Source organism: Oncorhynchus gorbuscha, linkage group LG05, assembly GCF_021184085.1.
Source record: "Oncorhynchus gorbuscha isolate QuinsamMale2020 ecotype Even-year linkage group LG05, OgorEven_v1.0, whole genome shotgun sequence".
Taxonomy (NCBI): domain Eukaryota; kingdom Metazoa; phylum Chordata; class Actinopteri; order Salmoniformes; family Salmonidae; genus Oncorhynchus; species Oncorhynchus gorbuscha.
Window position 1 is genome coordinate 7,150,114 of NC_060177.1, and position 13,035 is coordinate 7,163,148.

General features: G+C 45.4%; 1 protein-coding gene across 1 annotated transcript in view; it reads left to right on the top strand.

Moving 5' to 3' along the window:
- LOC124035393 (high affinity cAMP-specific and IBMX-insensitive 3',5'-cyclic phosphodiesterase 8A-like) overlaps window positions 1-11,769 on the top strand; it is a 95,177-nt gene extending 83,408 nt beyond the window's left edge. The window contains exon 3 of the mRNA XM_046348847.1: window positions 11,563-11,769. Within this exon, the coding sequence (XP_046204803.1) occupies window positions 11,563-11,769 (207 nt within the window). The remainder of the gene's footprint in view (window positions 1-11,562) is intronic.
- Window positions 11,770-13,035: the final 1,266 nt, after the last annotated feature.

Genomic DNA, 13,035 nt, shown 5'->3' on the forward strand with positions numbered 1-13,035 from the left:
GAGTAATTAACCTCTCCTCTAAGTGTCCAGAGTAATTAACCCCTCCCCTAAGTGTCCAGAGTAATTAACCTCTCCCCTAAGTGTCCAGAGTAATTAACCTCTCCCCTAAGTGTCCAGAGTAAGTAAGCTCTCCCCTAAGTGTCCAGAGTAAGTAACCTCTCTAAGTGTCCAGGGTAAGTAACCTCTCCTCTAAGTGTCCAGGGTAATTAACCTCTAATCTAAGTGTTCAGAGTAAGTAACCTCTTCTCTAAGTGTCCAGAGTAAGTAACCTCTCTAAGTGTCCAGGGTAAGTAACCTCTCCTCTAAGTGTCCAGGGTAATTAACTCTTCTCTAAGTGTCCAGAGTAAGTAACCTCTCCCCTAAGTGTCCAGAGTAAGTAACCTCTCTAAGTGTTCAGAGTAAGTAACCTCTCGAAGTGTTCAGAGTAAGTAACCTCTCTAAGTGTCCAGGGTAAGTAACCTCTCCTCTAAGTGTCCAGGGTAATTAACCTCTAATCTAAGTGTTCAGAGTAAGTAACCTCTTCTCTAAGTGTCCAGAGTAAGTAACCTCTCTAAGTGTCCAGGGTAAGTAACCTCTCCTCTAAGTGTCCAGGGTAATTAACCTCTTCTCTAAGTGTCCAGAGTAAGTAACCTCTCCCCTAAGTGTCCAGAGTAAGTAACCTCTCTAAGTGTTCAGAGTAAGTAACCTCTCGAAGTGTTCAGAGTAAGTAACCTCTCCTAAGTGCCCAGAGTAAGACGTGTGTCGTGTTCACAACTAACTAAGGTTGCGTCCCAAATGGCTCCCTATTACCTACAGTACATACTGTATATAAGGAACAGGGTGCTTTTTGGGACCCAGACGTTGCTGAAGCAGGTTGATTTGATCCATCCCATAGTATTGACTCACACTATTTGCAATAGTTTATACTATAGAGACCCTTTGTCAGCACAGACACAATAAACCATGTAATATGTTTAGCCTTAGTGTGTGAGACGTGTCTTTGTTGACCTGGTTAGAGGAGGTACTGGCTAGCAGAGTAGAACACCTGGTTAGAGGAGGTGCTGGCTAGCAGAGTAAAACACCTGGTTAGAGGAGGTACTGGCTAGCAGAGTAGAACACCTGGTTAGAGGAGGTGCTGGCTAGCAGAGTAGAACACCTGGTTAGAGGAGGTGCTGGCTAGCAGAGTAGAACACCTGGTTAGAGGAGGTACTGGCTAGTAGAGTAGAACACCTGGTTAGAGGAGGTACTGGCTAGCAGAGTAGAACACCTGGTTAGAGGAGGTGCTGGCTAGCAGAGTAGAACACCTGGTTAGAGGAGGTACTGGCTAGTAGAGTAGAACACCTGGTTAGAGGAGGTACTGGCTAGTAGAGTAGAACACCTGGTTAGAGGAGGTGCTGGCTAGCAGAGTAGAACACCTGGTTAGAGGAGGTGCTTTCCTAGAAAAGAAGAGCCTCACATTGTTTAATCGACCAGAAGGAGAAGATTTTTCTAGTTTGGAGTGGAAGTCTACTTTCTCTCTCCCTCACTCTCGATGTCTCTCTCCCCTCCTTTCCCTCTCTCCCTCACTCTCTCTCTCCTCCTTTCCCTCTCTCCCTCACTCTCTCTCCCCTCCTTTCCCTCTCGATGTCTCTCTCCCCTCCTTTCCCTCTCTCCCTCACTCTCTCTCTCCTCCTTTCCCTCTCTCCCTCACTCTCTCTCCCCTCCTTTCCCTCTCGATGTCTCTCTCCCCTCCTTTCCTCTCTCCCTCACTCTCTCTCCCCTCCTTTCCCTCTCTCCCTCACTCTCTCTCCCCTCCTTTCCCTCTCGATGTCTCTCTCTCCCTCCTTTCCCTCTCTCCCTCTCTCTCTCTCCTCCTTTCCCTCTCTCCCTCACTCTCTCTCCCCTCCTTTCCCTCTCTCCCTCACTCTCTCTCCCCTCCTTTCCCTCTTGATGTCTCTCTCCCCTCCTTTCCCCTCTCTCCCTCACTCTCTCTCTCCTCCTTTCCTCCCTCCCTCCCTCACTCTCTCTCCCCTCCTTTCCCTCTCTCCCTCACTCTCTCTCCCCTTCTATCCCTCTCTCCCTCACTCTCTCTCTCTCCTCCTTTCTCTCTCGATGTCTCTCTCCCTCACTCTCTCTCTCCCCTCCTTTCTCTCTCGATGTCTCTCTCCCTCACTCTCTCTCTCCCCTCCTTTCTCTCTCAATGTCTCTCTCCCTCACTCTCTCTCCCCTCCTTTCTCTCTCGATGTCTCTCTCCCTCACTCTCTCTCTCCTTCTTTCCTTCTCGATGTCTCTCTCCCTCACTCTCTCTTTCTCCTTCTTTCCCTCGAGATGTCTCTCTCCCTCACTCTCTCTCCCCTCCTTTCTCTCTCGATGTCTCTCTCCCTCACTCTCTCTCTCTCCTTCTTTCCCTCTCGATGTCTCTCTTCCTCACTCTCTCTCTCCTTCTATCCCTCTCGATGTCGCTCTCCCTCACTCTCTCTCCCCTTCTTTCCCTCTCTCCCTCACTCTCTCTCCCTTCTTTCCCTCTCTCCCTCACTCTCTCTCCCCTTCTTTCCCTCTCGATATCTCTCTCTCTCCCTCACTCTCTCTCCCCTTCTTTCCTCTCTCCCTCACTCTCTCTCCCCTTCTTTCCCTCTCGATGTCTCTCTCTCTCCCTCACTCTCTCTCCCCTTCTTTACTTCTCTCCCTCACTCTCTCTCCCCTTCTTTCCCTCTCTCCCTCACTCTCCCTCTCAATGTCTCTCTCTTATTAAAACGGAATTAAACCAAATTAAAACATGCATTGAACTGTGTAGGAAATCAGCTAAATGCATTGAACGTATTAGAAAACTCATTAATCTGACCAAGTAAACTATAAGACAAGCAAAATGCATCAGTGATTCGTATTTCCCTGCAACTTTCTGAAATGGCACAGGAATGCCCCTGTGTGTGTGTGTGTGTGTGTGTGTGTGTGTGTGTGTGTGTGTGTGTGTGTGTGTGTGTGTGTGTGTGTGTGTGTGTGTGTGTGTGTGTGTGTGCGTGTGCGTGCGTGCGTGCGTGTGCGTGTGTGTCATTTTCATCGGGTCTCAGGGAGGGCTTTAGCAGTACGTACGGTCTGACTGGTCTGTGGTATAAACACAGGGCTGTGCCAGATCCAGTGAACTACTACCGGAAGTCTGAATCACAGAGGAGGTCTACCTGTTCTCCTGTTGTTTTCCAGCATCTCTGTCACTGCTACAGGTGCAACATTATAGTCCCTGTCATTAAATGACAGAATACTTGTTATATTTATTAGAATGAGTTGTTTAGACCAACGTAAAACAACAATGACATAAAACATAAAGTAGTGTCGTTATCCAACAACAGCCTTCATCAGTTGTCTACAACGTTTACAGCCTTCATCAGTTGTCTACAACGTTTACAGCCTTCATCAGTTGTCTACAACGTTTACAGCCTTCATCAGTTGTCTACAACGTTTACAGCCTTCATCAGTTGTCTACAACGTTTACAGCCTTCATCAGTTGTCTACAACGTTTACAGCCTTCATCAGTTGTCTACAACGTTTACAGCCTTCATCAGTTTTCTACAACGTTTACAGCCTTCATCAGTTGTCTACAATGTTTACAGCCTTCATCAGTTGTCTACAACGTTTACAGCCTTCATCAGTTGTCTACAATGTTTACAGCCTTCATCAGTTGTCTACAACGTTTACAGCCTTCATCAGTTGTCTACAACGTTTACAGCCTTCATCAGTTGTCTACAACGTTTACAGCCTTCATCAGTTGTCTACAACGTTTACAGCCTTCATCAGTTGTCTACAACGCGTTTACAGCCTTCATCAGTTGTCTACAATGTTTACAGCCTTCATCAGTTGTCTACAACGTTTACAGCCTTCATCAGTTGTCTACAACGTTTACAGCCTTCATCAGTTGTACAACGCTTACAGCCTTCATCAGTTGTCTACAACGCAGCCTTCATCAGTTGTCTACAATGTTTACAGCCTTCATCAGTTGTCTACAACGTTTACAGCCTTCATCAGTTGTCTACAACGTTTACAGCCTTCATCAGTTGTCTACAACGTTTACAGCCTTCATCAGTTGTCTACAACGTTTACAGCCTTCATCAGTTGTCTACAATCAGCCTTCATCAGTTGTCTACAACGTTTACAGCCTTCATCAGTTGTCTACAACGTTTACAGCCTGCTGTATGGACAGGACAAGTAGGAGATTTCCCATGATTGACTTCTGAATAGGTTTGTTAGCAGGTTATCTTGTGTTGTGCGGTAAGATTTCACATCTATCTGAATAGGTTTGTTTGCATAGTACTGTATTTCCAGACATCTTAAGTTAGACACAGTAAGACGATTTTTCACTCTCATCTGAATGGGTGTGTGTGTAAGCCCAATAAGTAGCTTACCCACCACTATCTACACTAGCCATCTATCTGAATGTGTGTGTTAGCAGTAGCTAAGTAGCTTAGCCTTATATACAGTTAGGCTAGTGTGTGTGTTAGCAGTAGCTTTACCTTATCTACAGTTAGGCTAGTGGGTGTGTTAGCATTAGCTTAGCCTTATATACAGTTAGGCTAGTGGGTGTGTTAGCATTAGCTTTACCTTATCTACAGTTAGGCTAGTGTGTGTGTTAGCAGTAGCTTAGCCTTATATACAGTTAGGATAGTGTGTGTGTTAGCAGTAGCTTTACCTTATCTACAGTTAGGCTAGTGGGTGTGTTAGCAGTAGCTTTACCTTATCTACAGTTAGGCTAGTGTGTGTGTTAGCAGTAGCTTTACCTTATCTACAGTTAGGCTAGTGGGTGTGTTAGCAGTAGCTTTACCTTATCTACAGTTAGGCTAGTGGGTGTGTTAGCATTAGCTTTACCTTATCTACAGTTAGGCTAGTGTGTGTGTTAGCAGTAGCTTTACCTTATCTACAGTTAGGCTAGTGGGTGTGTTAGCATTAGCTTTACCTTATCTACAGTTAGGCTAGTGTGTGTGTTAGCAGTAGCTTTACCTTATCTACAGTTAGGCTAGTGGGTGTGTTAGCATTAGCTTTACCTTATATACAGTTAGGCTAGTGGGTGTGTTAGCATTAGCTTTACCTTATCTACAGTTAGGCTAGTGTGTGTGTTAGCAGTAGCTTTACCTTATCTACAGTTAGGCTAGTGGGTGTGTTAGCAGTAGCTTTACCTTATCTACAGTTAGGCTAGTGGGTGTGTTAGCAGTAGGTTCAGTAAGTAGCTAGCCCACCCCTATCTACAGTGAATAAGTAGCTTTCCATCACTATCCAAATGGGTTTATTTGCAGAATAGTAGCTTTCCCACCCTGTCTACTGTGAACGGGTGTTAGCAGAATAGTAGCTTTCCCACCCCGTCTACTGTGAACGGGTGTTAGCAGAATAGTAGCTTTCCCACCCCGTCTACTGTGAATGGGTGTTAGCAGAATAGTAGCTTTCCCACCTTGTCTACTGTGAATGGGTGTTAGCAGAATAGTAGCTTTCCCACCCCGTCTACTGTGAACGGGTGTTAGCAGAATAGTAGCTTTCCCACCCCGTCTACTGTGAATGGGTGTTAGCAGAATAGTAGCTTTCCCACCCCGTCTACTGTGAACGGGTGTTAGCAGAATAGTAGCTTTCCCACCCCGTCTACTGTGAATGGGTGTTAGCAGAATAGTTGCTTTCCCACCCCGTCTACTGTGAACGGGTGTTAGCAGAATAGTAGCTTTCCCACCTTGTCTACTGTGAATGGGTGTTATCAGAATAGTAGCTTTCCTACCGCTAATTAACTTTCCTACCTCTGTCTGTCTCTGTCTGTCTGTCTCTCTCTCTCTGTCTGTCTGTCTGTCTGTCTGTCTGTCTGTCTGTCTGTCTGTCTGTCTGTCTGTCTGTCTGTCTGTCTGTCTGTCTGTCTGTCTGTCTGTCTGTCTGTCTGTCTGTCTGTCTGTCTGTCTGTCTGTCTGTCTGTCTGTCTGTCTGTCTGTCTGTCTGTCTGTCTGTCTGTCTGTCTGTCTGTCTGTCTGTCTGTCTGTCTGTCTGTCTGTCTGTCTGTCTGTCTGTCGTTAGTCTGTCTGTCTGTCTGTCGTTAGTCTGTCTGTCTGTCTGTCGTTAGTCTGTCTGTCTGTCTGTCTGTAGGCAGTCTACCTGAGAGGACCTGGCCTGGGCCCACATAACATAACCTATATCTAATCCTCCTGTCTGCCTGCATGGCTCTGCAGGAATGTTGACTTTTCTAACAACATGCCACTGTGGAATTGTCATCTAATTCCAGACAGAATTCCTGCCTCCATAGCTGCCTCCATCGCTCTGCGATGATGCATCTACTACTTGGGATATGTATGCTGCCTGTAATGACAAGGGGTGTGAAGATAAGTGGATTATGGTTTGTGTTAGCGCTAAACTAGGCTAGCAGGACCTATAGTAAGTGGATTTTATTTGTGTTGCTAGGCTAGCAGGACCTACGTGGAATGTAGTTTGTGTTAGCGGCGCTCTGCTAGGCAAGGCTATCTGGACCTAAGTTGAATATGGTTTGTGTTAGGCTAAACTACATGGTTTGTGTTAGGCTAAGCTAGGCTAGCTGGACCTAAGCGGAATGTGATTTGTGTTAGCCTAGGCTAGGCTACGTAGCTGGGCCTTGGTGGAATATGGTTTGTGTTAGTCTAGGCTAGGCTACGTAGCTGGGCCTTGGTGGAATATGGTTTGTGTTAGTCTAGGCTAGGCTACGTAGCTGGGCCTTGGTGGAATATGGTTTGTGTTAGGCTAGTTTAAGCTAGGCTAGCTAGACCTAAGTAGAAAGTGATTTGTGTTAGCGCTGGGCTAGGTAAGGCCAGAGAGGAAGAGGTTGAAGGGAGAAGGTTTACTCAATGAGAGTGTCGAATTTGGTCAACAAAAATTTAATTGCTAGTTTACAACGTAAGGTTTATTTGATCTAATAGATGTTACGTAATGGTTTGGTTGTTACAGGTGCACTGATATAAGTGGACGCATGTGGGATTTCTCAAACTTTGAAAAAAATAACTCTATATCGGAGTTGTGCTTGCTGTTCACACGCGTATCCAACCTCTCATTGGCTAGAATGGTTCCACCTGATTTTGCCTCCTTCGGCCTGCCTTCCATTTTTGAAGACATGTATTTCTATTGTTACAGCGGTCACTCGGCTATCTTGTCAATATAATAGATTATCTTTGATAAGGCTAGGCAAACTGGGCCTTTCTAAATGGAATATGGTTCAAAAAATGTTATGCAAGGCAAGCAAGCTAGCTGGGCCTTCTTGGAGCCCAGAGGGGCCCTGGTAAGAGTAGGATGCATTTCCCCCCACTAATGATTAAGGTCAGGATTGGGGAAGCTGAAGCTGATCGTAGATCTGTGCGTAGGGGAAACCCCTTGTGTGCTCTGATGTGGCCTGATTTGGTCTGAGAGGAGACTGGATGAGGTGAAGGGTTAGTGTGACTAAAGCTAGACAATTCATCTGGATGAATCAGCAAATCCCGCCATCCCAACTACGCACGCACCAGTGATCATTTAGATTTAGATTTAGTCTAGTCTTAGTCCTTTTGTCTTAAATATCCTTATGTCTTAGTCACATTTTTGTCTTTTGAATAATGATTTACTCTAGTTATTGTCAAAATGACGAAAACAGTGGGGACATTTTAGTCAACTAAATGCCTTGTCTTTTGTCTTTCTTCCTCTGTTTGTCTGTCCTTAACTGTCTGTCGGTCTGTCCTTAATTGTATGTCGGTCTGTCCTTAACTGTCTGTCGGTCTGTCCTTAACTGTCTGTCGGTCTGTCCTTAACTGTCTGTCGGTCTGTCCTTAACTGTCTGTCGGTCTGTCCGAATCGAATCCAAAGTCTCCTCTGCTCGAGTCGATGCCTGAGTTATAAATGGTTGAGTCACGAGTCCCTATGGCTGAAGTCAGATATAGAGGAGTTATTAACCCAGTCAGATATAGAGGAGTTATTAACCCAGTCAGATATAGAGGAGTTATTAACCCAGTCAGATATAGAGGAGTTATTAACCCAGTCAGATATAGAGGAGTTATTAACCCAGTCAGATATAGAGGAGTTATTAACCCAGTCAGATATAGAGGAGTTATTAACCCAGTCAGAGGAGTTATTCACCCAGTCAGATATAGAGGAGTTATTAACCCAGTCAGATATAGATGAGTTATTAACCCAGTCAGAGGAGTTATTAACCAGTCAGATATAGAGGAGTTATTAACCCAGTCAGATATAGAGGAGTTATTAACCCAGTCAGATATAGAGGAGTTATTAACCCAGTCAGATATAGAGGAGTTATTAACCCAGTCAGATATAGAGGAGTTATTAACCCAGTCAGATATAGAGGAGTTATTAACCCAGTCAGATATAGAGGAGTTATTAACCCAGTCAGATATAGAGGAGTTATTAACCCAGTCAGATATAGAGGAGTTATTAACCCAGTCAGAAATAGAGGAGTTATTAACCCAGTCAGAGGAGTTATTCACCCAGTCAGAAATAGAGGAGTTATTAACCCAGTCAGATATAGAGGAGTTATTAACCCAGTCAGAGGAGTTATTAACCCAGTCAGATATAGAGGAGTTATTAACCCAGTCTGATATAGAGGAGTTATTAACCCAGTCAGATATAGAGGAGTTATTAACCCAGTCAGATATAGAGGAGTTATTAACCCAGTCAGATATAGAGGAGTTAGAGGATTAACCCAGTCAGATATAGAGGAGTTATTAACCCAGTCAGATATAGAGGAGTTATTAACCCAGTCAGATATATTGTTACCATGGCTACGCTCAATAGGCTACTGGTAATGTTACCATGGCTACACTTAGTCGGCTACTGGTAATGTTACCATGGCTACACTTAGTCGTAATGCTACTGGTAATGTTACCATGGCTACACTTAGTAGGCTACTGGTAATGTTTCCAAGGCCAAGTTGTAAAACCTTTCGAACGTTGTAGATAGAAATTCCTTGAATAGAGCCGTTGTTATTCCTTATTCAACATGTCAGATCGGCATGTTTATTCTTCATAGCATATTTCTATCTAAACGTTGCTTCCAACTGAACACACCCCAGGTTGTTAGCTATAGCTAGTTAATGAGGTAACAGGACTGAACAAGGTTTGAGCCTAAAGAAATTAACTATAGAAAGAAAACAAACGTAGCGCTGGCTCGAATCAAGACGTTTTCTCTGAGGAAAAGAAGGACACTTGGCTACGTTCGCTAAGGATCCTGTATATGAAATGCAGAGGGAAAACTGGGAGGGCTAGCCTATAATTTCAGACAGCCTACTTTTCTATAACCTATGCAAGGGAGAGAAAACATAGCTAGACTGTTGTTTTACTATTAAACTCAATGCTGCTATTGTTTTTAATTTCCTGAAGCAGCTCCAGACAAAGTGTAGCTAACTAGAAGGCTGGTGATGACTAGTTATTAGCTAAAAGGTGAACTAAGAAAGTCGCCCAAGTAGATGGGTATAATCGGAGGCGGAGCCAGTCTGCCTGTCTTCCCACACTCATCGCTTTTCCCCTGCAGCTCACCAGCTGAGTCTGTGTGTGCTGGGTTTGATGCATCCTTCCCACTGCTGAACTATACCTGCTCTTTGCATCTGTCCTGCTAATATTAATTGTGCTTATTACTAAAAACCTTTCAATCTTTTCAAAACTGTTATCCAGTCCACTTAGTAGTTAAATTTTAGTCACAAAGATCATTTTGTCTTGTTTTAGTGAACTGAAATGAAAAATCATTTTTGTAATTTTTTTCTGGGACTATTTAGTCTGTTATAGTCTCATCAATTGCCACTGAAAAACAGGTGTTTGATAAATATTTGGCCTCCTAGCTCCTGTCCTCCTAGCTCCTGTCCTCCTGGCTCCTTTCCTCCTAGCCTCCAAGCTCCAGTCCTCCCAGCTCCTATCCTCCTAGCTCCTGTCCTCCTAGCTCCTTTCCTCCTGTCCTCCTAGCTCCTGGTCCTCCTAGCTCCTGTCCTCCTAGCTCCTGGCCTCCTGGCCTCCTGTCCTCCGAGCTCCTGGCCTCCTAGCTCCTGTCCTCCTAGCTCATGTCCTCCTAGCTCCTGGCCTCCTGTCCTCCTAGCTCCTAGCCTCCTAGCTCCTGGCCTCCTAGCTCCCGGCCTCCTAGCTCCCGGCCTCCTAGCTCCCGACCTCCTAGCTCCCGACCTCCTAGCTTCCGGCCTCCTAGCTCCCGGCCTCCTAGCTCCCTGCCTCCTAGCTCCTGTCATCCGAGCTCCTGTCCTCCTAGCTCCTGTCCTCCTAGCTCCCGGCCTCCTAGCTCCCGGCCTACTAGCTCTCGACCTCCTAGCTCCCGGCCTCCTAGCTCCCGGCCTCCTAGCTCCTGGCTTCTAGCTCCTGGCCTCTGGCTTCTAGCTCCCGACCTCCGAGCTCCCGGCCTCCTAGCTCCCGGTCTCCTAGCTCCCGGCCTCTTGGCTTCGAGCTCCTAGCCTCCTAGCTCCTGGCTTCTAGCTCCTAGCCTCCTATCTCCTAGCCTCCTAGCCTCCTAGCTCCTAGCTCCTAGCCTCCTAGCCTCCTAGCCTCCTAGCTCCTAGCCTCCTAGCTCCTGGCCTCCTAGCTCCTGGCCTCCTATCTCCTAGCCTCCTAGCTCCTAGCCTCCTAGCTCCTAGCCTCCTAGCTCCTAGCCTCCTAGCTCCTGGCCTCCTAGCTCCTAGCCTCCTGGCCTCCTAGCTCCTGGCCTCCTAGCTCCTAGCCTCCTGGCCTCCTAGCTCCTGGCCTCCTAGCTCCTGGCCTCCTAGCTCCTAGCCTCCTAGCTCCTGGCCTCCTAGCCTCCTAGCTCCTGGCCTCCTAGCTCCTGGCCTCCTAGCTCCTGGCCTCCTAGCTCCTAGCCTCCTAGCTCCTGGCCTCCTGGACTTTAAGTGAACAGAGAGACGTCTTGTACCTTTAACTCAATTTTGCAGTTGTGATGCAAACCGTGAGACTCCTGAACAAACTTCCCATTCTGTACATTGATTGTGTCTCCTGCCAACTGGTCCACGATGACGTCTGTTAGGCCCAGTGACTCATCTAGCTACCTGACTCATCTAGCTACCTGCTCTCTCTCTCTGTGTGTGTGTGTGTGTGTGTGTGTGTGTGTGTGTGTGTGTGTGTGTGTGTGTGTGTGTGTGTGTGTGTGTGTGTGTGTGTGTGTGTGTGTGTGTGTGTGTGTGTGTGCGTGCGCAAGGCAGTGCGTGCGTGCGTGCGTGCGTGCGTGCGTGCGTGCGTGCGTGCGTGTGTGCGCCGCAGCGAAACCTAGATGCCGCTTAAAAGCCATGGATTAACGCAAGCAAGGGGTTATGTGAAAGTATGCTGCTTGGTAGGAGGGTGTATGTATACACTCTCTGACTGTGTGGGCGCACAGTGTCTCCCCTTACAGGTACAGTTAGTATTTGACCTTTAACCCCTAACCTCTCCCCTTACAGGTACAGTTAGTATTTGACCTTAACCCCTAACCTCTCCCTTACAGGTACAGTTAGTATTTGACCTTTAACCCCTAACCTCTCCCCTTACAGGTACAGTTAGTATTTGACCTTTAACCCCAAAACCTCTCCCCTTACAGGTACTGTTAGTATTTGACATTTAACCTCTCCCCTTACAGGTACAGTTACTATTTGACCTTTAACCTCTAACCTCTCCCTTACAGGTACTGTTAGTATTTGCCAAAGAGGACAGCCAGAATAATGGGTTCTGCTGGGCGGTGAGAAGGCCAACTTCAGGTGTAACGTGGCGAGGACGCCAGAGGCAGCGCTGGAGTGTTTCCAGGAAAAGCACCACGACCTCGTCATCATCGACCACAGACATTCCAGATACTTCGACGCTGAATCACTATGCCGGTACGTTATATCAGTAGGTTAGGTATATGCTGGTACATTATATCAGTAGGTTAGGTATATGCTGGTACGTTATATCAGTAGGTTAGGTATATGCTGGTATGTTATATCAGTAGGTTAGGTATATGCTGGTACGTTATATCAGTAGGTTAGGTATATGCTGGTATGTTATATCAGTAGGTTAGGTATATGCTGGTATGTTACCTTGTTATATCAGTAGGTTAGGTATATGCTGGTACGTTATATCAGTAGGTTAGGTATATGCTGGTATGTTACCTTGTTATATCAGTAGGTTAGGTATATGCTGGTACGTTATATCAGTAGGTTAGGTATATGCTGGTATGTTACCTTGTTATATCAGTAGGTTAGGTATATGCTGGTATGTTATATCAGTAGGTTAGGTATATGCTGGTACGTTACCTTGTTATATCAGTAGGTTAGGTATATGCTGGTACGTTATATCAGTAGGTTAGGTATATGCTGGTACATTATATCAGTAGGTTAGGTATATGCTGGTACGTTATATCAGTAGGTTAGGTATATGCTGGTACGTTATATCAGTAGGTTAGGTATATGCTGGTATGTTATATCAGTAGGTTAGGTATATGCTGGTATGTTACCTTGTTATATCAGTAGGTTAGGTATATGCTGGTATGTTATATCAGTAGGTTAGGTATATGCTGGTATGTTACCTTGTTATATCAGTAGGTTAGGTATATGCTGGTATGTTATATCAGTAGGTTAGGTATATGCTGGTATGTTATATCAGTAGGTTAGGTATATGCTGGTATGTTACCTTGTTATATCAGTAGGTTAGGTATATGCTGGTACGTTATATCAGTAGGTTAGGTATATGCTGGTACGTTATATCAGTAGGTTAGGTATATGCTGGTACGTTATATCAGTAGGTTAGGTATATGCTGGTACGTTATATCAGTAGGTTAGGTATATGCTGGTACGTTATATCAGTAGGTTAGGTATATGCTGGTACGTTATATCAGTAGGTTAGGTATATGCTGGTACGTTATATCAGTAGGTTAGGTATATGCTGGTACATTATATCAGTAGGTTAGGTATATGCTGGTACATTATATCAGTAGGTTAGGTATATGCTGGTACATTATATCAGTAGTTTAGGTATATGCTGGTACGTTATATCAGTAGGTTAGGTATATGCTGGTACATTATATCAGTATTAGGTATATGCTGGTAATGCTATATCAGTAGGTTAGGTATATGCTGGTGTTACCTTGTTATAGTCAGTAGGTTAGGTATATGCTGGTACG